Source organism: Alternaria postmessia (assembly GCF_024291825.1).
Source record: "Alternaria postmessia strain BMP 2775 chromosome Unknown scaffold_39, whole genome shotgun sequence".
In the NCBI taxonomy this organism is placed as follows: domain Eukaryota; kingdom Fungi; phylum Ascomycota; class Dothideomycetes; order Pleosporales; family Pleosporaceae; genus Alternaria; species Alternaria postmessia.
In genome coordinates, this window is record NW_026260112.1 from 33,998 (window position 1) to 60,087 (window position 26,090).

General features: G+C 52.1%; 11 protein-coding genes across 11 annotated transcripts; 5 read left to right on the top strand and 6 right to left on the bottom strand.

Moving 5' to 3' along the window:
• Positions 1–118: 118 nt before the first annotated feature.
• J4E82_006538 (uncharacterized protein) lies at positions 119–2,575 on the bottom strand (the record flags this gene model as incomplete). The annotated part of the gene is made up of 2 exons (XM_051732794.1): positions 119–1,837; positions 1,889–2,575. 2 exons carry the CDS (start codon positions 2,573–2,575, stop codon positions 119–121), a joined length of 2,406 nt encoding a protein of 801 aa, XP_051587373.1.
• An 890-nt stretch (positions 2,576–3,465) lies between these two features.
• J4E82_006539 (uncharacterized protein) lies at positions 3,466–6,156 on the bottom strand (the record flags this gene model as incomplete). Its single annotated transcript, XM_051732795.1, has 1 exon — positions 3,466–6,156. One exon carries the CDS (start codon positions 6,154–6,156, stop codon positions 3,466–3,468), a length of 2,691 nt encoding a protein of 896 aa, XP_051587374.1.
• Positions 6,157–7,376: 1,220 nt separating this feature from the next.
• On the top strand, positions 7,377–8,160 carry J4E82_006540 (uncharacterized protein; the record flags this gene model as incomplete). The annotated part of the gene is made up of 2 exons (XM_051732796.1): positions 7,377–7,626; positions 7,676–8,160. 2 exons carry the CDS (start codon positions 7,377–7,379, stop codon positions 8,158–8,160), a joined length of 735 nt encoding a protein of 244 aa, XP_051587375.1.
• A 704-nt stretch (positions 8,161–8,864) lies between these two features.
• J4E82_006541 (uncharacterized protein) lies at positions 8,865–10,551 on the top strand (the record flags this gene model as incomplete). The annotated part of the gene is made up of 4 exons (XM_051732797.1): positions 8,865–9,045; positions 9,100–9,203; positions 9,252–9,323; positions 9,370–10,551. 4 exons carry the CDS (start codon positions 8,865–8,867, stop codon positions 10,549–10,551), a joined length of 1,539 nt encoding a protein of 512 aa, XP_051587376.1.
• A 322-nt stretch (positions 10,552–10,873) lies between these two features.
• On the bottom strand, positions 10,874–11,368 carry J4E82_006542 (uncharacterized protein; the record flags this gene model as incomplete). Its single annotated transcript, XM_051732798.1, has 3 exons — positions 10,874–11,036; positions 11,107–11,273; positions 11,339–11,368. 3 exons carry the CDS (start codon positions 11,366–11,368, stop codon positions 10,874–10,876), a joined length of 360 nt encoding a protein of 119 aa, XP_051587377.1.
• Positions 11,369–11,815: 447 nt separating this feature from the next.
• On the top strand, positions 11,816–12,946 carry J4E82_006543 (uncharacterized protein; the record flags this gene model as incomplete). Its single annotated transcript, XM_051732799.1, has 4 exons — positions 11,816–11,914; positions 11,966–12,152; positions 12,205–12,709; positions 12,757–12,946. The coding sequence occupies 4 exons, from the start codon at positions 11,816–11,818 to the stop codon at positions 12,944–12,946; spliced, it is 981 nt and encodes a 326-aa protein (XP_051587378.1).
• Positions 12,947–13,448: 502 nt separating this feature from the next.
• TUB1_1 (beta-tubulin) lies at positions 13,449–15,016 on the top strand (the record flags this gene model as incomplete). Its single annotated transcript, XM_051732800.1, has 4 exons — positions 13,449–13,460; positions 13,578–13,601; positions 13,653–13,775; positions 13,832–15,016. The coding sequence occupies 4 exons, from the start codon at positions 13,449–13,451 to the stop codon at positions 15,014–15,016; spliced, it is 1,344 nt and encodes a 447-aa protein (XP_051587379.1).
• A 212-nt stretch (positions 15,017–15,228) lies between these two features.
• On the bottom strand, positions 15,229–17,758 carry J4E82_006545 (uncharacterized protein; the record flags this gene model as incomplete). The annotated part of the gene is made up of 3 exons (XM_051732801.1): positions 15,229–15,945; positions 16,003–17,496; positions 17,552–17,758. The coding sequence occupies 3 exons, from the start codon at positions 17,756–17,758 to the stop codon at positions 15,229–15,231; spliced, it is 2,418 nt and encodes an 805-aa protein (XP_051587380.1).
• A 612-nt stretch (positions 17,759–18,370) lies between these two features.
• On the bottom strand, positions 18,371–19,420 carry J4E82_006546 (uncharacterized protein; the record flags this gene model as incomplete). The annotated part of the gene is made up of 3 exons (XM_051732802.1): positions 18,371–18,424; positions 18,472–18,795; positions 18,848–19,420. 3 exons carry the CDS (start codon positions 19,418–19,420, stop codon positions 18,371–18,373), a joined length of 951 nt encoding a protein of 316 aa, XP_051587381.1.
• Positions 19,421–19,771: 351 nt separating this feature from the next.
• Positions 19,772–21,177, bottom strand: BAT2 (branched-chain-amino-acid transaminase bat2; the record flags this gene model as incomplete). The annotated part of the gene is made up of 4 exons (XM_051732803.1): positions 19,772–19,787; positions 19,839–20,537; positions 20,589–20,886; positions 20,934–21,177. The coding sequence occupies 4 exons, from the start codon at positions 21,175–21,177 to the stop codon at positions 19,772–19,774; spliced, it is 1,257 nt and encodes a 418-aa protein (XP_051587382.1).
• A 639-nt stretch (positions 21,178–21,816) lies between these two features.
• On the top strand, positions 21,817–24,841 carry J4E82_006548 (uncharacterized protein; the record flags this gene model as incomplete). Its single annotated transcript, XM_051732804.1, has 3 exons — positions 21,817–22,422; positions 22,480–23,703; positions 23,756–24,841. 3 exons carry the CDS (start codon positions 21,817–21,819, stop codon positions 24,839–24,841), a joined length of 2,916 nt encoding a protein of 971 aa, XP_051587383.1.
• Positions 24,842–26,090: the final 1,249 nt, after the last annotated feature.

Consider the following 26,090-nt stretch of genomic DNA (forward strand, 5'->3'; position numbering starts at 1 on the left):
TTACACATGATATCGAGTAAGCTCGTGAAAGTGGAGACGAGACGCTAAACCGCTGCAGTCGAGTTAGACATTACCGTAAGTCGGGAGAAAGGAAAATCAAGAGAACGATTGCGGCGCATTAAAAGGACTGGTTGTCTTCAATGTCCTCGCCATTAAGTATTTTGCGGGCTTCATCAAGTCTTCGTCGCCATGCCTTGCGTTCGTATGCATCACCATATGTGTGTTGCAGATTGGAGCAGACATTCTGGATGCTCGAGGCAAGCCCGTAGATGAGTTGTGTCTCTTCTTCGCTCAGTGCTACCCGTGGTTCGTCCCTGCTGCCTTCTGTGAGGATAGAGAATATCCTCGAGGTTTGAAGTCCGCTGGCAAGCTCTCCAGGCGAAGATGAGCCACGTGATAGTGATGATTGTGTTGGAGATGCGCCGTTGCCGCGTCGCATATTGATCGCCGAGTCGGAGCGTAATGAGAGGAGGCCGTTCTGGGTGCCAGGGCGAGAGGGCACCCGATTTTGGCTTGACATTATCTGCTGGGAGAATTGATCCATATGCTCATTCTTATCGTCGTCGTCATCGTCGTCTTGTTCTTCTGCTGCAGTAGCAAACGTGGCGACAGTCGAGACCGAGTCGACGCTGGGGTTCCGTTGGTGGATAGAGACTCTCTTCTCAGCGGTGCTCAGATCGTCAGTGGTCTGGACAGCTGTCACGGGTCGGGTCGTTTCGGTAGAAGTACCAGAACTGGTACTCGATCGGCGATCTTCTAGGCTGTAGGTTCCCATCGCACTGTGCAGGAAGAATGTCTCGTAATCGAATGCATCTATACGATCTTCGTGTCGTTCTGTTACAGGCATCTCATAAACAGCGTCCTCATACACACTATCAGGGCCAGGTTCTTCGTCGTCTCCATTGACCGAGACGAAATCAGACTCAGTCTCATCAGCATCGTCGTCGTCTTCAAACGCTGTTGATGCACCCGACTCCTCCTCAGCCTGGTCGTAGGGCTGAACGGAGTACGCGTTGGCCCCTTGACCTTGTTTGCTGAAGTGAGTAACGAGTTTCTCGCCGTGTTTCTGAGAGGTGGTGGTAGTGGCTGTCAACGGACGTTCTTGTTCTTCGTAGGGATCCGTCGTGATACCCAAACCAGCGTTTGTTGTGTTCCCTGGATGCCATGTCTCGGAAGACGTGAAGGGGCTCGGTGCGCGTAGGCTTTGCATGCTTCGGCGTCGAAGATGGTCTTCTTGTGCCTTCAGCTTCAGACTGGAAATTCTGCCCTTGAGGTCGTTCATCTGGTCACGAAGACCACTAGCTGCAGAAGTGGACCGATGTACCCTCGCGCCGTCTTCATCCTCTGGCAAAGTCTCCAGTGCAGTCGGGGATCTTGAACTTCTTGAGGCGGACCTTGCAGCATGCTCGCGGTCACTACTGCTCCATGTTGTACGAGGATTGCGAAGGTGCTCAACGCTTCGGGACTCCTTGATAGGAAAGCGTCCCTGACCGTAGCCTTCGGGCGACCACGGGCCGCTGGTGTGGCCAAATGCACTGGAAGATCGCTTGTTGGATGTAGTTCGGGTCAGGTACGAGTATGAAGGCGTGAACGGCAGTGGCACCGACGTCTCGCTCATACCCCGTGTGTGGCCGGGGCTACTGCCGTGGGGAGTGAGGAGAGACTGGCGATATGAATGGATGCGCGGAGGTATTGGTCCCATGCCCGCATACAATCGTCGGTCACGGTCGCGACTTGCCGCTATGTGTGAGGTCAAGTCGGAAGATTGGTTTCTCGAATTGAAGGTGGGCGAGACAACGAGTGATTCTCGTGCGCCGCGGAGGTTACCCTCCATTACCTGTCTCTGTTAGCGAACATCTAGTCTATCGTGGCGTGAGGAAGCGCATACATTCAGCCGCTTCTTCGCATTGGCCAAGATGATCTCTGCCCTCCTGCTGAGCGCGGCAGATGAGTACGGGTCGTCATCGTCGTCGCTGCCACTAGTACGGTCCTCGTGCCATCGCTCGTTGCCCATGCCGTCGCCAGCGTCGCTGTCCTGCATGGAGTGGTTGCGCTTTTCTTGCTCTTCAAGATCTACTCCGCTGTCCTCGAAGCTGTCGTGGCTATCGAACCCAGGCCACTGCTCAAAGTCTTCGCTGAAGATGGAACTTGAAGTAGGACTAATCTTGTGGTGGTCTTGCCCGTGCCAGTTGCCAGGTGAGTGGCTGTTCAGTGCATTCTGGATGGTGGGAGACGAAGCAAAAGCATCGTCACGGGCAAGCACATTCTTAGGAGTTGCCTCTGAGTCGGGCATGTTGCGCAGCGTGGAGCGCGAGGACTGTGCTGATAGGGACGGGGATTTTGTTTGTTGTGAAGCGCGGCGCCGGCCCTGGGGTGCGGAACTTAATCTGACTCGACTTGAGTTTGCCTGCTTGTAGAGGTCGGACGGCGACGGGGGACGCTCTGGAGAGGGAGTAGGCAAAGCCTCCTCGTGCTCAAAGTCGGTCGCAAAAGATGGTAGGATCATGCCCGCATCGCTGAGGGTTGGCGAGCGCTGTCCATGGGGCGCAGGACGGGAAGCTGCAGCGACAGCCATGGTTACCTGCAGTTGTCCAGTTGGGTCGGCTACCTTAGCTTGGCTGCAGTACTGAGCATGTTCGGGGCCTGAGGTTTGGCGACGCGATCACACTGTGTGATAGTGATACGACTGAGTCGGGAGCGGTGTTAAGGCAAGTAAATCAGGACTCGAGAAGTGAAAGACCGCGGGCGCGTGTCTCTGATTTTCATAATTTCAGCGTGATTAGGGCTTTAGACAGACGGCAGCATGGACCAGCCGGCAACTGGAGGCGTCTTTAGGGGCACAGGCTAAGGGCCGATTGTTGGTGATCCCCGGCAAATTGGCAGCGCGGCCACGGGGGCGCTGCAAGCTGATTTGCTGACTCTCATATCCGGCGTCGGCCTAAGTCGTCTACTGCAAGGGACGCCGGCTCTATATGCGCTATAACGGCGATCCCTGGTTCCTCATCGTACGGGTACCTGTCGCCTCACATACGATCACACGTTGGCATCGCGTTTCGGGGAATTACATCTTGCCGAAAGAAACACTGTAGAACGATTCACGGACACGATGATGCACACGCAAAAGAATTCTTCTTTCGATCCATCGTTGCCTGGACCAGACATTATGCCCACACGCGTGCGTTGACCAGAGGCTTGTCCGCTTCAAGTAAGCATAGCTTGGACTTTATGGCGACACGGGAGCCTGAGCTAGGAGCACACACGGGGGCACACATCCGATTGCTATGCTATGCTGTCTCTTACTAATCACCAGGGGAATCATGAACCGTGTAACTACACTATGGTCTCGTACGCCTATGCAAATCCCAAGATGCTATGCACGCTGCCCAATACTCCGTTACATGCAAATCTATCGTACGTTCGCTAACGCAGGCACTAAAAGTATATAAGAAATTGTACGTCATCCCATCAGAAGCCATCATCGTCGTCGTTCCATCCCAGGGCATCGTATATCGACGGCTCAACGGTATCATTGTCCACTGCAGCGAGTGCTGCGGGGGCGACTTCAGTTACTGGGGCAAACAAAGGTTTGGTAGGTGTAGCAAAAAGCGTAGGAAGTGCAAAGTCGGTGTCGTCATGAGGTGAACTACCTCGAGTTTTGACAGGTGTCTCAAACACGTGCGACTGCCCAAGATCTCTGCTGCCCAAAGAAGGTGCCGCCGCCTTCAATGGAGTTGCGAAGATCTTCCTCCGGACTGAATCCGTAGAGAAGGGTTGGCTATTTGGTGCCTTGGACGGTGTCTCGGCAATGCCCGACTGCGCTAGATTTCGAGCCGTCGTGTGGCGGTGGCCCGTTGCCGGCACCATCGCAGCTGGTGGACGCACTCCTGAAGACGGCACGCAGAATCCGCTGGAAGAAGGCGCTTCCGCCCCGGGAGGCCTAACGAACGGGTCGTAGTGGTGGTGGGTCGGCGTCTGCTCAACCATATTCTTCGTTCTCTTGTTGACTCGGGGCGTTGCAGACACCTGGACTTCTTTTATGGTCTTCCTCACAGTAACTGTTGGCTTCCTCGACTTGTTGGGCAAGCCCAGCCCGCGTTGCTCGAGGTCGGCAACGTAGCCACCAGCAGCTAGTCCACGGTTGGGCTTCTTCAGCGCTAGTATAGCCTCCTGGAGATCTTCCTCGACTCGCTGCTTGTGCTTAATCTTAGCTGATGCAGCAGCCGACGGCTGGGCGAGATCGATTTGGCGGCCCTGCAAATGTCGGATCTGAGACATGGATTGCCGGGCGCTCTTAGACGGGCTCCGTCGAAAAGGTATGGCGGAAAGTGGGACCTCGCTACCCTCTCGTTTGATGCCGTCTAGAAGTGCCGAATCGGTGGCAGATCGGCTCAGCGAAGGTGTTGTTCGTTCAACAGTCCGTCCGGTATTGTCTGTCGCAACACGAGCTAACGAGCGTCGTGACTTCTTCACCTCGGGTTCTTTCAAACTCCCGGATTTACGAGAGCTGAGTGGCGGTCTCGCTGCCTTTCGTTTGGTTGGCAAGCTATGTGTGGGTCCACCAAGCTTCTTGTTGACCATGAGCGCCTGCTCAGGTAGTCGATTGATGTAGAAGGGGATTATGACTTCGACGCAGAAACTGTGTAAGCGATCACTGGAACCGTTTCTTCCGGATCCGTCGGAAGCATCCTGCCTTGATGGCTTTGTATCAAAGTCTAGTATGCCCATCTCTTCTGTAGCATGCCAAATGCAGAGTTTGTCAAGCAGCAAATCGAGCTGCAAGTTAATGTCGTCGAGTTTCTTCTTGCGCTTCTTCGGCTCGCTTTGAGTCTGAGTTCCGTCCGCAATAGAGTGTTGGTCTGGAAGTGGCTTGTGTGTGGAGAGTGCTTCTAGTGCGATAATTTCGAGCATGAGAATCAGCTGAGCAAGCGTCTCGCGGACCCGTAGATCTCCAATACGCCTCCTGATGCGCTGATCTGGGGTCTCCGTAGCCATGCTGTCGCCGCTTGGTAATTCTGACTGCCACCATTTCTTGACCAATGCCTCTTCTTGTGGATATATGCCCTCTCGACTGAGCTTCAGCTTTTTCTTTGACTTCTTGGGCTTGCTAGCAACTGCAGCGTGCTCGTCGTCTGAGTAGCTTCCGGGTGGTATCTCCTTGATCAACGATGGCAGTTTCTCGTGATATTTCTTTTCGCTGGCCTTGGGACTTAGCAACATGGTCTTCAAAAATGTAACGAGTTCATGTGTTGCCGGAGCTCCTTCTTCCGCTGACGTGAATGTGTTCCGTATCCGAGTGATTGGACCCTTCACCAGGTATGCAAGCGAGGTCTTGGACATGTAAACTGCGTCCAAGTAATGTTGAACCAATAGGTCAAGTTGCTCTTGTGGAGACGGTGCGTCGGGCATAAGCTCTAGAGGGTGTTCGGTAGGAACCATGTCCAAATGCTCGATCCCCGAAGCTTCAATAGTCATTTCAGGCTGTTGAACTTGTTCGATCGTCGTCTCTTGTCGTGATTTCGGTCGTATCATTGTCATCCGCGCTCGTTTCGCTGGTAATTCTACAGCGTGCGTCTCCACCGCGGCTTGGTGCCACCATTTCCCTTGCCCAGCCGTATCCGCCTCCGTCTTCGGGCGAGCTGGCAGCACTTTGAGATTCGTAGGATTCCATAAGTCTGTAACGTCTTTCTCCTTGAGCCAGCTGGCAAGCCTACATATACTATAGACGCGGGGTTGTACCCGCTCTATTGCGTATAATGTATTCTTCGCCTCGAGCCGTGCAACGAGTATCCTGGGGCCTGCATGATCTTGTTGTGTATCGGTCTCGTGTTCCAGGATGTCGATTTGGGCGGCGAAGAGGCTATTTGGGGTGAAGTTGTCATCGGTGGAAAGGTCGAGGAAGGTCAAAGGCAGCTGAGAACGCCCAATCACTCGCACGGGTCTGAATGTAACGGGCTTGTTGTTGTACGGAGATTCGGAATGAGCCCTGATCGTGAAGGGCTCGTTAAAGGTTCCCAGTCCGCAGAGAGAGTCTCTCATCTGCTTCGAGGGCAGTTGGGCCTTGGATTCGTCAAGTTTGGCAGCAAGTCGTAAAAGTTGAGTTGGCGTATCGGAGGCTGAGCGTAACATCGTCTTCGTTTGCAATGCGTACGTAGACATCGGAACTGCGCATGGCTGTCGGTGTTGTCTGATGTGAGTGTTGACGGCGCTTTCCCTAACAGACGCGTTTCGGCAGTCGCGAAATCACGAAGGGTCGTGCGTCCACTCCTTCCGCGCGACAACGTCATCCCCGCACCATCATCTCGATCGATCAGCCCGCGACTAGTGTCAGGGCGATCAAAGTGTCATCTCATCGGAATACTCTGTTTTAGGCTGTTGTCTGTTTGGACTAAGAATTGCTTGCGGATCATGAGCAAACAACTCGATCGCACCACCCTACCACACAGGGTAAGCTTTCGATATATGTTGCAATTGGATCATGATCCTCGGGCTTCCTCGTGTGTTCGCCACATGCAGCCTATATTACCTCCGAAACACCCCTCTTTATCATCAAGGGCTACATGGGCTTTACCATGTTTGTACTCGATCAGCAGCCAATAGACATGGGACTAATGCGGAGGTCGTGGATATCCTCTGGCCCCTCAAGAGACTCGTGTAGTAATCTTGGAAACATTTGAAATTACCATCAAAGCTCTTCATCTTTACTCACTTCACAAGACCACTTCTCATCCATAAATAACAAGGCTCGACGAACGGCGTTGCGATATAAGTTTACCGAGCACAATCTTATCAATTATCTTGCCGTCGGCGGAAGGGTTGCTTCTATATCCTCCAGAATGAGGTTCATTGTCCTTGGTATACTGGGGATTGTTCCTAAGTCATTGGGATCGAGCTACTTTGAGACATCATCAGATGGTTATCGCCCTTTCGACCCCGGATACACCATCGGCGCGTACCCCCAGGACTTTACACTTGTGGGATCATCTCTAGAACCTATTCACGATTCTCAAAAGCCTTCCACGGGCCTAGCTGTCGACTCCTCTCATAACCTCTACCTAACTTATCCTCGCAACTCTGGACAAACACCAAATAACGTGGTGCTTTGCACGTCTTACAATGACGAGGTACCATGGCCCAATGCAGACATGCAGAACTGTACTGTTGGTCAAGATCCCAGAACCTGCTTCATCAATGTCCAAAACATCGTTCTAGACAACCGGGGAAGGCTGTGGGTGGTGGATAGCGGGATTCCAGCCAACGCTAGCCCAGACACAAATGCGCTGTTTGGAGGCGCAAAACTGATGAGCTTCAACGAGACGACGGGAGAGCACCTCCGGACCTATGTGATTCCCCAAGATCTTTTGTCGCATAGGATGAATATGAACGATATGCGTGTCAACACGACTGCAGGTGGAAGAGACGGGTATGCTTTTGTTACAGATGCTAGCAAGAATAGCTCGTTATTGGCAGTGGATCTCGAAAATGGAAGTGCAGTACGCAGACTGTTCAACACGAGCGTTGTCCGGGCAGACGAGAACTATGTTGGGTCATATGGCGGCGAGCTCATATACACTTGGAACGGCACTCAAAAGAGTCATCTCACTACGGCCGCCGATGGCATCGCGTTGGGTAGGTGATGTTGAGCTAATGTACGCTCATATTGCTGACTATGTCATAGCATCTGGCAACTTCTACTGGGGCGTCCTGGCTTCCCGGCGCTTCTACTACATCTCTCAGGAGATTCTTGTCAACCAGAATCTCACAGACGAAGAGGTCCTTGCTGCCGTGCAAGACCCGGGTCAATGTGGTTCAGAACAAGCTGGCTTCACCGCTGACGACCGAGGCCGAGTGTATATCGCAGCGAGCGAACAGAACGCTATATACTATGTCGACACACTAGAAAGTGAAACCAATATGACAGTCAATGGTAACTTACCTGGGGGGTCCGGTCTTATCCCACCAGAGGACTACGTGGTGAAGACGTTGGTGAGGAACGCGATGATTCAACATGCCGATTCCATGGCCATCTTGGACGGTTGGCTGTACTTTAACACAAATCAGCTTACGTTGGGTCCTGGATTCCAATACAATAATACAGACAAGAGGAGAGGCCCATTCCGTAGCTTTAGATTATGGATCGGACGGGGACCAGCGGTGGCATAGTATTGTATGTCCGTACGAAGAAGCTTGTTTGCTGGGCTACCCTCTGGATCCAAAAACCTATCTTAAAGACACACATTGTTATTTCCTAAACAGAGTTGCAGCGCAGATTACTATGCAAGTCTTCAGGGTACATTCTATCCTACGAGGATACCATTCACGAAAAATAAGCTTCGAGGTATCTGGAAGGGTGGACTGGTATTGAGCTTCTTTTCATATTGCTTTGTGTCGAGAAACCTCTCAGTCGCATGAAAACAAAGCTTTGACTAGCTGCTTCTTGATGTTTTCTGCTTCGTATGTTGTAACGCCAATGAAGTCATTGAACACTAGAAGGACTCTAGCTATCGTGGTGCGCTTGTATCATCACGGCACAAGCACTATTGCCTCGTCGTTGGAGAGTCGTAAGGCAGAGAAGAAAATACCCATGGCATAGATTTTTGTATTCGGATACATCTGCAACAACATCGTGTGATTTTCTGGCTTGACACTAGGATGCCGTTGTACCCACGGGATTGTGAAAACAGACCCCTGTTTCCTTAACCCGCGATCCGCTATACCGGAAAACCTCTAGCGGCTTACCCCAGCTTCCACTTGTGTCATCGGCTGCGGTAACTGTCGGCTTTGGTACTTCACAATATCACACCTCGGCGGCAGTACATGAATATGTTTCTTTCACACAAAGAATCTGCAAACGTATTACGCCCACCATGAAGTCCTTCGCAAGCCGAGAAGCATCCCGCGTATTCTCACGATCAAACCTTGTCCATCGCGCGTCAATTACCGTACCGAGGAATGCAAACACTCGCATACAAGAGCAAAGAAGAGAGTTCCGGGGGACGAAACGACTATTGGTAGTTAAGCCGTACCTGCTGGCAGATATTGGAGAAGGTCAGTAGGCGAATGAGAGGTAGCGGCGGTGCAGGCTAATCATGCTGTGCATAGGTATCACCGAATGCCAGGTTATCCAATGGTTCGTACAGCCCGGCGCGCGCGTGGAGCAATTCGACCCAATCTGTGAGGTACAATCGGATAAAGCATCTGTCGAGGTATATGTTATTTGAGATACAAAGACGACGTTGGCTAATCGCAGCCAGATCACCTCGCGGTTCGATGGCGTTATCAAGAAGCTGTACTATGAAGCGGATGACATGGCTAAGGTTGGAAAGGTAAGCCTGCACTTGGAGGTTTTTGCAGATGACGAGCTGACAGTAGAAGCCTTTGGTAGACATCGACATTCAAAGCGAGATCTCCGCAGCCGACGAAGCCCTACTCAACGGAGGATCAGGCAAACAAGACGACGAGGTCCTGCTTACTGGGGGCGGAGGTACCAAAACAGACCAGGGTACGCGTGAGAATGCAAAGCCAAAAGAGCAGGAGATTGAGCTTGGGAGGAACGATACCAAAGCTGCGACTGGCGATCTGGCTCTCTCAGATCAAAGCACAACTCTACCATCCGAACCATCGACAACACAAAGACAACCGGGAAAACATGCATCGCTCGCCACGCCAGCAGTACGACATATGGTCAAAGAACACAAGCTCAAAATTGAGGACATAGAGGGTACAGGAAGGGAAGGCCGCGTACTTAAAGACGATGTACAACGGCATATCGAAGCAATGAAGCAGGCGACAACCATACCATCAACAAGTTCAATACCAGCGCCCGCTCCCACACAACAAATGGAGGATCAAGTCAAGCCATTGACTCCAGTTCAGTCTGGCATGTTCAAACAGATGACCAAATCCCTATCCATCCCTCACTTCCTGTACACCGATGCGATAGACTTCAGCTCACTGACGTCCCTGCGCAAAAAGTATAATGCAGGCCGTGAGAAGCCAGAGCGGATAACACCGCTACCGATCATCATCAAGGCTGTGTCGCTCACGCTTCAACGATTCCCGTTACTCAACTCGCACTTGGATACAACTACGAACCCGAACAAGCCACAGATTGTGCTCAAGGGAAGCCACAACATCGGTGTAGCAGTAGACTCGCCTGCTGGGCTACTCGTACCCGTCATCAAGAATGTACAAAACCACAGTATCGCCTCGCTAGCCCAGGAAATTCAACGCCTCAGCTTCCTGGCACGCGCTGGCAAGCTCTCATCTGCTGATCTCACTGGCGCAACGTTCACAGTCAGCAATATTGGTAGCATAGGCGGTGGCACTGTGGCACCTGTCATCGTGGGACCACAGGTTGGTATTTTAGGTATCGGGAAAGCGAGGGTAGTGCCAGCCTTTGGGCACAATGATGAGCTGATCAAGAGGGAGGAGTGTGTGTTTAGCTGGAGTGCTGATCATAGGGTTGTTGACGGAGCGTATGTTGCGAGGGCGGCAGAGGAGGTGAGGAAGTGCTTGGAGGGTGTTGAAGAGATGCTCGTTAGAATGCGATGAACGTTTCCAAAAAGCATAATTTTATCAAAAATGACAAAGATACAACATCCTACATGACATTGTATTACTTAGGCAGTCCTCAAGTGTATTAATTCTTGATATTTGATGTACTGTGATCAGCATGGAAGACGCAGGACAGCCATCCAACCTGCCCTTGAACTACGCATGGTCTTCTGCTAGCATCTATCCCATAGCAGCTCGAACAATGGTACTCGGTGCTCAGCAGTAATAGCAGAACTGCCAATATGTTCTTTCTAGCTCATAAAACTCCCTCGTATTCTCATGTTCGTTCATCCCCGATAACAAAGTACACGTAGCATGTTCAAGCAGCGCCCTTGAGCACCTGCTCGAGGCTGTTCTTGCTGTTCGTGTACGTCTTCTCTAGATAATCTTCCTTCTTATCCAAGTTGGACATCTCCTTGTTCAATGCCTCATTCTCACTCTCGAGTCTCTTCTGTACATCAGGAATAGGCGTACAGACAAACCTATTCATCACGAGTCAGTCTCTTCAGTGTATCTCTTGCCTCCCCCGCAATTGCGAGGCGAATAACTTACATCTTTCCAACACCCTCGTACACCTTGGTCTGCGCAGGCAATGACGAGACCTCTGACGAGGTAAGCTGAAGAATACGGCCCTCTCGTGTCCTGGCGGCTTTTTGTTGTTTGACGATGACGAGTTGTTGCTCAGCGAAGGCCTTCTTTTGACTGATCTCTTGCAGGACCTAGATTTTCGTTATCAGAACCCAGGCTCTTTCCTCGATTTCAATCATGCGCCATTATCACGCACCTTCTGCAGAGCCTCGTTTGACATGGACATGGTGGCGGGATTTCTCTCGAAAGCTGAAGATGCTCGCACGTCTCGTAAGAGTGGCCAGCTGCGCTGCGCTCTCAAGCTTTCTCGGTTCGGCAGTTGCGAGGGACCCTGAGAGGACGTGATTGGCTAGCAGATTCGCACCGAAAACAGAACCGCCGCTGCTGGCAAACCGTTCCCCCGCGTGTGCTAGACGTGTAGTTCAATAGTCGCAGTAACTGCACTGGGGCTGCCCTTTCGCAGGTGCACCCTTGGGGTGCGTGGCGCGGTAGGTGACAGCTGTGACAGCCTGTCGCTGAAGCATGGACCTTTCTTTGCGCTGATTGTCGCTCTCCAGTCTTTCCTTCCGCAAAGTCCGGAACTAGGTACAAGCTTGATATCGTGTTCGAACATCTGCAATTCCCTGTCTTCGTCTTGTTTCCCTTTCCGCTTTACAGTTTGAGTAGAGACAGAATGGCTGCGTTCCTTTCTCGCCTACCGTCGATACCGTATCCGCCCGAACAGGATGGATGGTTCTCTCCAGTCACATCTACCCTCGACTGGTGTGAAGAGGTTTGCTAGCAAAATCGCCCTATTGCGAAGGCAGCGGCTAACGCTGAGAAGAACTATGTAGTGACACAATACTCGGCAGAAATTATCAACACGCTCACGAATCTTCTGTTCATGTACCTGGCAGCCAAAGGTATACGCAACTGCTTAAAGAATGGACATGACACAGTTTTCCTCGTGGCATTCATTGGCTACTTGCTCGTTGGGACTGGAAGCTTCCTCTTTCACGCGACACTGAAATGTATGTTTGCCGCTGAACAAGTCTTCAACATGCAGTATCTGATGCGTCCTAGATCCCATGCAGCTTGTAGATGAGCTCTCGATGATCTACACAACGTGTTTGATGAATTTTGCAACATTTTCGTATGGAAAGTCACGGCTCTACTCTACTGTTCTTGCGGTTGGACTGGTGTCTCTCGCCGTCTTCATTACGCTATATTACCATTACCTCCAGGATCCAACCTTCCATCAAAACGCCTACGCGCTCCTCACAGCAATCGTGCTGTTTCGGGCCATGTATGTGATGGAGGTGAATATCCGCCCGCGCTTCCGGTCCAAGGAGAGGGAAGCTGCGAACCCGCGTCCGCATAGAGGTGTGAAGGCGGTTCAAGAAAGGGAAGACGTGAGGGACCAGGAGATTCTCAGTACCATGTGGAAGATGATTGCATTTGGTCTAAGCATCTTCTTGGGTGGTTTCGCAGTCTGGAGTCTCGATAACGAGTACTGCTCGAAGTTGATCCAGTGGAGGAGGGAGATTGGTATGCCCTGGGGCTTCGTACTGGAGGGTCATGGGTGGTGGTGAGTACTGCACGTATCCGCGAGATGACGAAAGCTTATCACATTAGGCATCTCATGACGGGAACCGGAGCCTACTACTACATCGTGTGGGGTGTATGGCTTCGACATTGCCTTAACTACAGGCAAGACGAGTATGAGCTGGACTGGCCCAACTTCTGGACGATGCCGCAGGTTATTAAGCGACAAGAAGCGTTGAATAGAGGTCATGTGAATGGCTCTACGAAGAAGGAACTGTAAGCGGTGACGGTGAATCATGTATGCTATGGGGTTTTATGCATGTGCTTGCAAGATCAGCGTTGTGCGGTATTCCGCTGCTTCGAGCATGCAGAGAGTAGAATTTTACAGGGGTTAGCCGTGATGGAAGGAACACCTGGGCAGCTGCCTTCAGTGGTAGCCATAGCACAAGACGAAGCAGCGAATACCACAGCATACCGCAAAGCAATAGAAGCATCTGATGGAAACACTCCATGCCAACATTTGTGCCATGCTAGTGCGGTATATCTCCATGACTAGCTCTTCATGTCGAACAGGCACCAGCTTTGGTCGCGCGCGTTGTTAGTAAATAGCCTTAGCGCCGACGGGCCCGTGCAGACGACCCACAGAGATCTTTAACGCACTCACCGCTTCTGCTCCTCTTGCTCTCCACACCAGCACCACCAGCACCGTCGACCAGCCATAACCCAGCTCGCCGCACTTTCTCCTCAGCACTTCCCATTAACCTCATCCCCCAACCGCCAACATGCGTGAGATTGTACGTATCGCCTGGAGTCAAACGTCCCTGTGGCGCGTCCTGCCCCGCGCCTAGATATCATTCAGGGACAAGCGCGAACAACAGAGAACAACAGCTAACAACTCTTCTGTGCAACAGGTTCACCTCCAGACCGGTCAATGCGTAAGCTCTTCTCTCCTCAAACATCCAGACGACAGCTAATAGTGTTTTCAGGGTAACCAAATCGGTGCTGCCTTTTGGCAGACCATCTCCGGCGAGCATGGCCTCGACGGCTCTGGTGTCTACAACGGCACTTCAGACCTCCAGTTGGAGCGCATGAACGTCTACTTCAACGAAGTACGTCACTCGATATTCCATACGGCAGATAAAAGGCCAATACTGATCTATAGCAGGCGTCCAACAACAAGTTCGTGCCCCGTGCCGTCCTCGTTGATCTCGAGCCCGGTACCATGGACGCCGTCCGCGCTGGTCCCTTCGGCCAGCTGTTCCGCCCTGACAACTTCGTCTTCGGCCAGTCTGGTGCTGGTAACAACTGGGCAAAGGGTCATTACACCGAGGGTGCCGAGCTGGTCGACCAGGTCCTCGATGTCGTGCGCCGCGAGGCCGAGGGCTGCGACTGCCTCCAGGGTTTCCAGATCACCCACTCCCTCGGAGGTGGTACTGGTGCCGGTATGGGTACGCTTCTCATCTCCAAGATCCGTGAGGAGTTCCCCGACCGCATGATGGCCACCTACTCCGTCGTGCCTTCCCCCAAGGTCTCCGACACCGTTGTCGAGCCCTACAACGCCACACTCTCCATCCACCAGCTGGTTGAGAACTCAGACGAGACCTTCTGCATTGACAACGAGGCTCTCTACGACATCTGCATGAGGACTCTCAAGCTGAACAACCCCTCCTACGGCGACCTGAACCACCTCGTTTCCGCCGTCATGTCGGGTGTCACTACCTGCCTGCGTTTCCCTGGTCAGCTCAACTCTGACCTGAGGAAGTTGGCCGTCAACATGGTTCCCTTCCCCCGTCTCCACTTCTTCATGGTCGGATTCGCTCCCCTCACCAGCCGCGGTGCCCACTCCTTCCGCGCCGTCACCGTTCCCGAGCTCACCCAGCAGATGTTCGACCCCAAGAACATGATGGCTGCTTCCGACTTCCGCAACGGTCGCTACCTGACCTGCTCTGCCTACTTCCGTGGTAAGGTCTCCATGAAGGAGGTCGAGGACCAGATGCGCAACGTCCAGAACAAGAACTCCTCATACTTCGTTGAGTGGATCCCCAATAACGTCCAGACCGCCCTCTGCTCCATCCCTCCCCGCGGCCTGAAGATGTCCTCTACCTTCGTCGGTAACTCCACCTCCATCCAGGAGCTGTTCAAGCGTGTCGGTGACCAGTTCACTGCCATGTTCAGGCGCAAGGCTTTCTTGCATTGGTACACTGGTGAGGGTATGGACGAGATGGAGTTCACTGAGGCTGAGTCCAACATGAACGACTTGGTTTCCGAGTACCAGCAATACCAGGAGGCTTCCGTCTCTGAGGGTGAGGACGAGTACGACGAGGAGGCTCCTCTTGAGGCTGAGGAATAAGCTGGTCACGGCCGTTGACCTGCTGGGCTTGGCTGTGGGAAACTTTCATGCGTGGACACAACGTTGTAATTCAATTCGTACTTTGAGCGATTCGGTCATGGCTTGACAAGCGTGACAAGCGACTCAACTTCTTGTTAGCGAAAAGATGCTATAATCAAATATTGTCCACAAACTTGGTGCATTTTGTTTGCCTGCTAATGGCTGTGTCTACTTCACTTGTCTTTCTCTCCGTGTTCTCTCAAATGTTCAAGGTACCCTACTAGTCGTTTCTTAATCACTACGCCCACCAGTCGTCCCGTTCCTTCCTCGGTGACCATCAGGTATCTCAATCCTAGCTTGGCAAACATCTCGACGGCATACTCCAAGGGCGCTTTCGCACAGATAGTCAGTGGCGTTCGGTCCACAAAGGGCGTTAGATCCATCTCCAAGCTTGTCGGACTTGTTGGATCGTCGATCTCCTGGCCCAATAATCTAACCTGGACATCCTCTTGGGTCGACACGAGCGCACTGGGGACGAGTTTCGTCAACCCAAATTCCAGCTCCGACTGTGAAATGTAACCCTGCAGCACTTCCACACCCTCACCACCGCTGTTCCTCTGCACAAGAACGAGACCCGCATCCATAAGCCCCCTCTCCCTCAGCGCATGTAGCTTTTCTTTGAGCAAGTCCAACGCTACTTTGTTGCTGGCAGGAACCAAGACAGTAATATCGGACATGGTGCGTTGAGGCGGAATAAGGGCCTCGACGCAAGCTTTGTGTTGCCGGACGATTGATAGAGCGACATCTGGGTCTAAGAAGGGGTGGGAAAGAAGTGTTTGAGCGAGATCATATACACCTTCTGTTGAGATGGCGTCTGCAGTCCATTTTGCGACTAGGATGGCGAGCATGGAGGGAACAGTATAGGAAAGTTGGCCGGTTAGTTCAAACATCTATCATAGTGTTAATAGAGGGCGGGAAGAGAAAGAGGGGGTAATGGGAACACTTACGATAACAGCAAGTGAAATCGTCATACGTGATACTCCAGCCAGAAATGCGGCAGCGCCAACCATGGCGAAGATACCTGGGCTTATCGAACCGATAGTTTGACCAACTAGCCGCCCGAAAAAAGCCCCAGCATCCAGCGCGGGGATGATGACGCCAGAGGGAACTTTAATGCCGAACGTTATGGTAGTTAGAACGAGTTTGGCAAGAGTACCGTACGTTAGCCAAGCCACAAACTTCCAATTCGTCTTTCCATCTCCCACTATATCAGTACTCTCATTCCGACAGACCCAAGACGCCCTTGAAGTGTCATCACCACAATCCACAAGCAGATTTTTGATGATGACATCCCCGGGTTCCCTTGTTAGTGGATTAGGGTACTGAAGAAGCGCAGTCGCAAACACGACCAATGCAACCTCTAGCACAGGATACCGTTTAATAAGCCCGAAGCTTCTAAACCACTTCGACCACAGGAAGTTGAACTTGCAGAAGAGACCACCAAAAACACCACCCGCTACGCCCAGCAACACGAAAACGAGGTAGTGAATAGCCTGATACTCAGTCCCGAAATTGGACTCAAAAAGAACTAATTTACCCGTTCCCGTAGGATTGAGTTCTTTGAGTACCATAGCCGCCGTAAGACTACATAAAAATGCTCTCCACAGCACCTTCCTTGGGAAATACGTCGATATTTCCTCGTAGGAGAAAAGCACTCCGCCAATCGGTGCGCCAAAGGCAACCGAAAGGCCAGAACTGCAGGCTGCACTGAGCAATTCTCGCATTTTACGTCCGTTGTCCCGGTATTTTGGAATCAACCGGCCGACTAAGTAACCCACACAGGTAGAGATGTGGACAAAGGGACCTTCTTTTCCTAGACACATACCGGTCGATACGGCAAAGATAGCGCCGAAGGCTTTGACGATGAGAACGCGGAGGGAGAGAAAGGATGGGATGGAAAAACCGGATAGGATTGTTTTTATTTCAGGGATGCCGGATCCGGAGGCCATGTACATAACTTTGCCGCTGGGAGCTGTTGTGGGGGTTACTGGGATATCGTTGTCATGGCCATTGGATTTTGTGGTCGAACCTGGCGTGTCTGAGGCAGATGGAAGTGCAGTCTTGGTCAACATAGTCGCGCCTGAACTGATGATACCGAAAACCAATGCCATAGCCACGTAGATGGCGAAACTAGACGCATAGTCGTCTGTCCATTCATGCCAATTCTCACATTCTTCAACATTACTGGTACGAAAAAGGGCCCTTGCTTTCCTCTGAGAACAGCAAGCTTCGCGGTTCCGGAATGCATGGCCAGAGCAATATCCGACTTTCCAGTCCGAAACAGTAGCCACGGCGATGTCGACAAGAAAAGCAACGCACGCAGTAAGTGTGCCGATGATAATGACAGCGATCCATCCTGAGCAAGCGTCGAAGAGAGCCAGAGCCTTGTAGCGGATACCGCGTCGGGATTGGATGTGACGAAAGCGGTACGAGTCTTTTACCTGTTTTTCACATCAGCATACTTCTGCGGTTTTGGTGAATGGAAGATGCCAGTACCAAATCGTGTAACCAGTCGATTGTAGTATAATCGTTGTATGGTAATCGTTCTCCAACCGTACTACCTGCTAACTGCTGTTCTTCCTTTGTTACAGTGGACGCGATGACCGATGAAGCCTCCTCATCTTGCGCGTGTTGGAGCTGTGATAATCGGCTCTGGTGGAGTAGAGGTGTACGCTCGTGTCCGTTCTCTTGATCAGATGCCATGTCTAGTCGTCCAGGACTGAGGTCAATGATGGTGGTTCAAGGCAGCATTATGTAGCGTACTCGAGGTACATATCGAAATCAACGTGGCTTGTCCAATGACGCATGTAAGCATATCTAGAACGCAAGCTTATCTACCGCGGAAAAAGATCTACTGGAGCATCCTGGGGAAGATGCTTGTGGGATGAGCAGATTGCTAGGCTTGGCTGGGGTGTGGAGAGATAAGGAAAGCACGCTAATTGATTGGTGCGCAATGTTACTTCTGGTGCAACCATGAGCATAGAGCAGTTCACAGGCGGACCCCAATACTTGCGATTTTTCCAAGGAAAGGAATTGGTACAATTGCGGAAGAAGCACTACAGTATCGCGAAGAACCTACATAAACATGTCTTCGTATGGATGTGTCACCATTCCCAGCCATGAATTGACCGCCTTCAACCAGAAGAACGCAAAGTGAAGTCCAATATCCAGACTGGACAAACACGGTATCATTGAGACTTGTATCATGACTAACAAAGGGAATCGGTATGGCTCCAGGTGAACAAGTGAAAGAGAAGATTGCACCATTACACTTAGGTTGAAGGTAGTCATCGCCAGCGTAATGTTGAAACAGCTTTATGCAGCTGCAGCAGCATCATCCCTCCGAGCTACCCACTCATCCTGGTATTTCTGTACAGATTAGTGCGCATCTTGGGCGTGTGATGCTTGATACATACCTGCTTCTCGGCAGCGCTCAGACTCTTCCACTCATTAGCAGCGAGTTTGATGGCCTCCGTCGAAGGGATGTTCTTGTAGTCTCCACTGGCATGCCTGGCTCGCACAAAGGCTGGGAAGGGAGACACCGCCTTCTTGGTTTGGCGGTCGTCCACAAGTTTCTTAGCATATGGAGGGGTATGCTTACGCTTGTCCGCAAGCAACTTCCGTAGCTGGCTACGAGCGTTGTTTGCAATCTTTATCTGTTCGGGAGTGTAGGAATGGATAAATGCCTGATACTCGGCTTGTCTGGCAGCGTTCTGTTGGTTGGCAATGTGGTTCCAGTGCTGCAACGACTTAGCACATGGGCGTCTCAACGTGAAGGCAGATTAGAATTACCTCAAGCTCAGCAGGAGTCAAGTTCCTGAACGCCTCGATAGTTTCGGTAAAGCTGGAATTTGAAGCGCGCGTTTCAGAGACAAAGGCATTTATAGCCGTATACGCGCGGGGCCTTACAGGCTCCTTGAGTGCCTTGACGCGCAGTTGGCGGATCTTGGCCTGTAGTTTCTCTTCATCCGTCAAAGGTTTCTTGACGCGCTTCTTGGGCGTTGCTTTCTTGGCAGCCGGCTTCTTCGCTGTTTTGCTTGCCGCAGTCTTGGTCGCCGTAGCCTTCTTGGGGGCTGCCTTCTTTGCGGCCGTGGCAGTCTTCTTAGGCGCCGGCTTCTTAGCTGCCGCAGTCTTGACGGCCTTCTTCACTGTCTCGGTCGGCTCGGTAGCGCGCGTAGTTGTAGCATAGGACCGGCGGGCACGGACAAGGGATGCGAAGGCGCGTGAGAGAGGGCGGGCATGCGGGACTCGAGCGGCATTGTGGGCGAGGAGAGAGCGGCGGAGGAAGCGGGCAAGCTGCGGCATGTCGTGTGGGGACGTCCTGGGAGCGTCAGCTGCCAGGCGGCAGAGTGCGCCGGCCAGCATCGTGAGAATTCGTCGGTCGTGTCTTGGAGGCGCGTGGCGGTGAAGTCAACGAGCGGCGGCGCAGCTCTGAGCGGGCAATTGAGGGGGCTCGGGAGGTGCGCGCACTGTGTTGATGAGTCGGTGTAACGAGAGGCTGGGAGCTAGCCAAGAACGTCATCCAAGTAGAGAGTAGTCAGGCACGCGCTGCATTGATCCTCTACCCCACCATTGCAGAGTCACTGCCGCAGCATCACCATTGCCAAGTCATTTCCCGACCAACGTCACGTCTCAATATCTATATACATTCCCCGCTTGCTGAGCCTATCTACCTCGTCTACAGAGCGTCTTGCAACCATGTCGACCATGTGCTTTTCATATCACCTTGTAACTGTTTCGTCGTGTTAGCGGGACATTTGTCTAATGAGTGGGAAGCTCATACCTCCATGGATGGTCCTCATCGCCGTACTGAATGGCCTCCATCCAATCCTTCATCTGTTGTGCCACAGGGCCGGCTTCGACGTGGTCTTCAAGTCCGCAGTCGACAAGCTGTCCCTTCCAGCTAATCTTTCGCACCGGTGCGACAATGGCAGCGGTACCTGCACCAAAGATCTCCATCATGCGTCCCTCGTTGGCAGCGTCGGCCACCTCCTTCATGGTGAACTTGCGCTCCGTTACGGTCCAACCCTTTGGCACCAATCGCTCGCGCGCAAGTTCGAGGATCGAATCTCGCGTCACTCCCTCAAGAATCGTTCCGTCAAGAGGTGCAGTGAGCAACTCTGGCTTTCCCGTCTCCTTGTTCTTGATAGCTGCGAACAAGTTCATCGTGCCCACCTCTGTAATGTACTCTTCTTCGCCAAACAACCACAGGTTCTGATGGAAACCACGGCTCGCAGCCTGCATCTGCGGGACAATGCAAGGCGCGTAGTTGGCACCGAGTTTCTTGTCTCCAACACCTCCAGGCCATGCACGCACAGCGTAGTCTGTAGCCTCGAGCGAGATGGCCTTGAAACCGGTAGGGTAGTACGGGCCGACAGGCGAAGCGATTACGTAGAGTAGTGCAGAAGCGGGAGGACCTACGCCCAGAGTACGCTGTGTACCGATCATGGTTGGGCGAAGGTAGAGAGAGTAGCCTCGTGCACTGCTATGGTTAGAAGGACGCGTTGGTCACAAGACTCGGAACTGAACATACTCGGGAACAAAGCGCTCGTCCTCTTTGACGAACTTGCCAATGAGCTCGATCAGAGCATCAGGGTCGAATGTAGGCAATGCAATTCGTGCCGATGACTTGTTCAACCTAGCCATGTTCTTGTCCGGCCTGAACAACCTAATGTTGCCGCTCTTGTCCTTGTAGGCCTTCATGCCCTCGAAGCACTCGAATGCATAGTGGAAGACGCATGTCGCAGGGTCGAGACTGAGGTTCTGGTAGGGTGTGATGCGTGCCGGTAGCCATCCTTGTGTTGCTGTCCATTCAAGGGAGAGCATATGATCTTGCATGCAGGTTAGATATGAGTCGTGGTGCCATTGGAGCTATTACCAGAGAAGTTGCGACCAAAGACAAGTTCCTCATGCGGCAGGAGGTCTTTTGGTGTGGTCGTCTTGGTGATGGAGAGCTTGGTAGGGTCGATGTCCTGTATCTTCTCGCCAACAGAGACATCAGCATGAATGCTGTATGGCCGCTGGGTCCGACATCGCAGCGACGCGCTGAGCGGTGCTACAGGCGAACGGAAGGCGCCACGGGCCAAGGACGAGAGCAATCGTGAAGACCGCTGCTGAAGCATTGTGAGGTATGCAGTGCAAGCGGAGAGAGTGGGGCGGGAAGGAGAGTTGGTGCAGGTGGTGGATTCGAGGTCGACAATTATTTTGTACTACAAGACCGAAGCTGACCGCGCCCTGTAGATATCGGACCTCGAGACACAGTCACCAACAGTCACCTCCGATCGCGCCCCTGCACCAGCCACCAGACGGGCCGCCGAAGGGCGCAATTGGCACCTTGGTAATCTCCAATGCGGATATTTGAGGTTATTCACGTGCTCGGTATCCTGTCTGGCGCCGGTGGCCGCATTCACACTGCCTGCGCTGCGCTCACGTCATGCAAGGCGGGAGACTAGAGGCGGCCCTGACCATCCTTCTCCACAGCTCGCGTGGGGTTCCCAACACTTGGCCTTGTCTACCAATTGCCTCTTAGGTATTCGCCGTCGCCAATGAGCCTGGAAATTGTGCGACTCTTCTGTGGCTGTCGCAAGTCGTCTCGTGGAAAGAGGAACCATGTCTGATGTGTCTTGATTTCCTCGGCGGCCCCAGCTATCTGTCTCAGATCTCACGCGAATACCAACACTTCTCACATCGACATCACAGTCCATGACGCCCTCGCTTCACACCCACGAAATCGCCGCGCGCGCGAATAGACCACCAGCAACATGTTTTCCAACGCCCTAAAGTCCTTCACTTCCAACATCTCGAGCAACTACACCCTCAGCCCGCAACCCACGTCCCATTCTGGACCATGGAAGATATACGACGCAAAGAAGAAGTCGACCGGCAAGGCGGCATCTGTCTTTGTGTTCGAGAAGAAGTCACTGGAACCACCAGCTGGCGCAGGCTTCGGTGGGCGCTCAGCAGCTTCAGGACTCAAGCGCGCGCATGACGAGGTCGTCGAAAGACTCAAAAAAGAGGCCAGTTCTCTAGCTCGGTTACGCCATCCCAACGTGTTAGAACTGGCTGAACCTGTCGAAGAAACTCGTGGTGGTGGCCTTATGTTCGCGACAGAGCCCGTCACGGCATCCCTGGCTGGTTTGCTACAAGAAAAAGATGAGCAGGAGAAGGCTGGTGGTGTAAATGGACGTCGTAGCCGATATGTCATCGAAGAAGCCGATGGCCAGAAGCGGAGACGCGAACTTGAGATCGACGAGCTGGAGATACAGAAAGGCTTGTTACAAATCGCAAAGGGCTTGGAATTCCTGCACGAGAGCGCTGGATTGGTACATGCCAACTTGACTCCAGAAGCCATCTTCATCAATGCTAAAGTAGGCAGCCACAATACTAGCCATTCCCTACAAACACCTTGCTGATCGTTGTGATAGTCCGATTGGAAAATCTCAGGCCTGGGTTTTTCTACGCCTCCAGAGAACTCCACGAAACCCACATCCGTAACGCCCATCTCGCTCTCGGAAGTCCTGAACTACGACGCCCGCCTACCACGATACGTCCAGTTGAACATAGACTACTCTTCGCCCGATTTCGTCATGGATAACAATATAACCCCTGCTGCGGACATGTTCAGTCTAGGTATGCTGATAATTGCGCTATACAACTCGCCGCATAAGAGCCCGTTGGAGTTCAACGGAAGTTCTTCTTCATACAAGCGGGCGTTCTCCTCATCCTCCTCAGTTCCAAGCAAAACGAACAACTTCATGGCGTCACAACCATTGCCGCGAGATCTCGCAAACGGTGTCCTAGATCGCTTAATAACGCGGCGACCAGCGCAGCGACTGGACGTACGAGAATTCCAACAAGCAGCATACTTTGACAACATTCTAGTGTCCACAATCCGCTTTCTTGACTCGCTACCGGGGAAGACACCCAACGAGAAGTCACAGTTCATGCGTGGTCTACCGCGTATCCTGAATCAGTTTCCCAAATCTGTACTAGACAAGAAGATATTACCTGCTCTGCTTGAGGAGATGAAAGATCGGGAACTCCTCACTTTGATACTCCAGAATGTCTTCAAGATCGTTACTATGCTTCCATCCGGCAAACGAGCCTTCACCGAGAAAGTGATACCGAAGTTGCGAGAGATATTCCTGACTGCTGCAGCTACAAACACGAAAGCGCCGCAACAGGAGAGAGATAGCCTCAAGGAAGCGGGACTTATGGTACTTCTTGAGAACATGCAGATCGCTGCAGATAACTCCAGTGGCAAGGAGTTCAAAGATGACATACTCCCAATCATCAACTACGCTCTTGAATCTCCTACCCACTCGCTCGTCGATGCAGCTCTGCGTACGCTACCTGTTGTCTTGCCAATTCTAGACTTCTCGACTGTGAAGAACGAGCTCTTCCCTGTAATAGCTAGTATCTTTGCAAAGACCAGCAGCATGGGTATCAAAATTCGTGGTCTAGAAGCTTTCAAGACACTTTGTGGAGGAGGAAGTGAACAGCAAGACGACCAAGGTGATGGTCTTACCGGAATGGTAGCAGCACCCAAGGCCAAGAGCTCCAGTGTATCGATTCTCGACAAATATACCATCCAGGAGAAGATAGTACCGCTGCTTCGTGCTATCAAGACGAAAGAACCTGCCGTCATGGTACGTTCACGAGAAGGAACAAGTTACAGACGTCATGCTAATTATTGTACAGATGGCCGCACTGGATGTCTTCAAGGCCATCAGCACCCAAGTTGACAGTGACTTTCTTGCTATGGATGTACTTCCTATCTTGTGGAATTTCAGCTTGGGACCGCTACTTAACTTGCAGCAATTCCAAGCGTATATGAGCCTTATCAAGTCGACATCTGCCCGTGTCGAGAACGAGCAGACACGTAAGCTGCAAGAACTGGGCGCGAATGGCTCCACAGCTACCACACGTAATGAGTTCATGTCCTTCGGTGGCCCATCAGCAACCAATGGCTTCGACACCAGCAACGGAAACGGAGATACTGACTTCGAGGCCCTTGTACGTGGAGGACAACAAGGATCTTCTGGTGGCACAGATATGTTGGGTGGAGATCCATGGGCAAACGCTCCAGCATCCGCTACATCCTCTACGATCCTCCCCTCACGGCCATCTACCAACCGAACAGCATCCAGGACCGCATCGCCAGCAGCAACCTTCTCTTGGTCCACACCCCCCGTCTCTCCACCACCAACCAATAACCTCGGCGCCCCCAAACCGCAAAGCAGAGCCATAACACCGGACAACACGCTAAATACACTCAACTCTTCTTTCCCCGCTCTGAGCGCCGCAAACCCAGGTATCGGCAGTTCCTCCTTCACCCAGCCCCAACAACAAGTCCGACCAGCTATGAACATGAACAACATAATGTCTCCCACCTCTGCCACAACACCCTCATACAACAATACCACGCAAAGCTCGGGTATCGATTGGAGTAAAGCAGGTAACTCGTCAATGGCATCAAACAACTGGAGTAACATGGCCACTTCGAATACCAACACGAACAATTCTCTATCGAGCTTCCCTTCTATAGCTCCACCTTCCTCACAGTCACGGACGCAATCTCCTTATTCGTCCTTTAGTATTGCGCCTCCTCCTGCGAAACCGATGGGCACAGGAACTTTTACCATCGCACCGCCACCCATGGGAAGTCGAACATCGAGTTCGGGAATGGGTATGAATAGTATGGCAAATTTGAGGGCGCAGACGCAGACTCAGCAGCAGCAGCAGCAGCAGACAAATTGGGGAAGTGGAGGTGATAGCTTAATTTGAGAAGTTACAGCGGGTATTTTAATCTTAGCAGTGAAGTTATAGGGTATGAGAGAAATCACTGTCATATAACCATATTCCGCAGGACTCAGGGAATGGGGAAATATACGCCATTCATGTGGGTTGTTTCTACTACGAAACTGTTCGGAATGCATATCGAGCCTATTAGCACCACGTTTCGGGCCATCAGGGGTCTTTCTTCAAATCCTAATGTTATTTTGTGAATATTTTAGTGATTAGTATGTTGGATCATCTATGCAGAAGTCGTCAGTATCATGTCTTCCTGTCCGTGGGCAGTGGAACCACATTCAGCAAGATGCGCTTATCTAAGTGAAAAGGCCCGGCTATCTGTGATAAGAAGATACTACAGAACGGATGATGACGATAAGTTACTCCGCCAGCTTTTAGATCCTGTAGAGATAGATAGCTGTTGTCGGTTCATCGATCGGGTGATCGCTTTCGAAGGACTTTAGCACCTGTTGCGGAAGTGATAGGGTGATAGGTACTCTACGGCTGGTATAGTCCTTCGGTGTCTGTGCGTCTGTCGACGTTTGGCTCCCTTTCTTTACGCGGACGCTGCCATCCGGTGAATATTGGAGTGACACGCGAGCATCAATGCACACGAGACTGCTTTTTTCTGTCCGAATGCCAAGTGCAGGATCAGCAACGCGCATAAGCCATGCAGCGCCCAGAACTAATATGAGGACGATCACGCAATTTGGTGTGCACTTTTGCGTTTGCTGCTTCGGTGAATTGCCAGTCGCCTGGCGAATCGTGCAGCAAGATCTACGATTCTGCAACACGGGTATTTCGGAGTGCGATGATTGGGAAGCGCGGACATGGTTGGCTAGATAGCGGACCCGTACCCTGCAGGACAGACATCCCTACAACGTGGCCGACACCGTGGTTACTGCCGTTTTCCTGGCTAAATCGGATATATACCATGGAATTCCAAAGATGGTCCATACTTTGAACGCGACGCGCTGTTTGTGACTGGTTTAGATAAGCAAAGGACGCGAAGGATTCGACATTGGTGGCTAGACATTGGCGAGGCTTGGTGGTGGTAAATCGCCCACGGTATGTCGTAAGCTAAGCAAGCCAAGCCAAGCTTACCGGTGCTGGGAGGCCTTGATATGGAGCTTAGCAATTGAGCTTAGCGGGCGCCACAGTGACATCAAGCCTCGATGTCTGACTTGTGAGCCAGTACAACGGTGTGGCGGTAGGAAGTGGGTGTGACAGAAGCGCAGGAGTG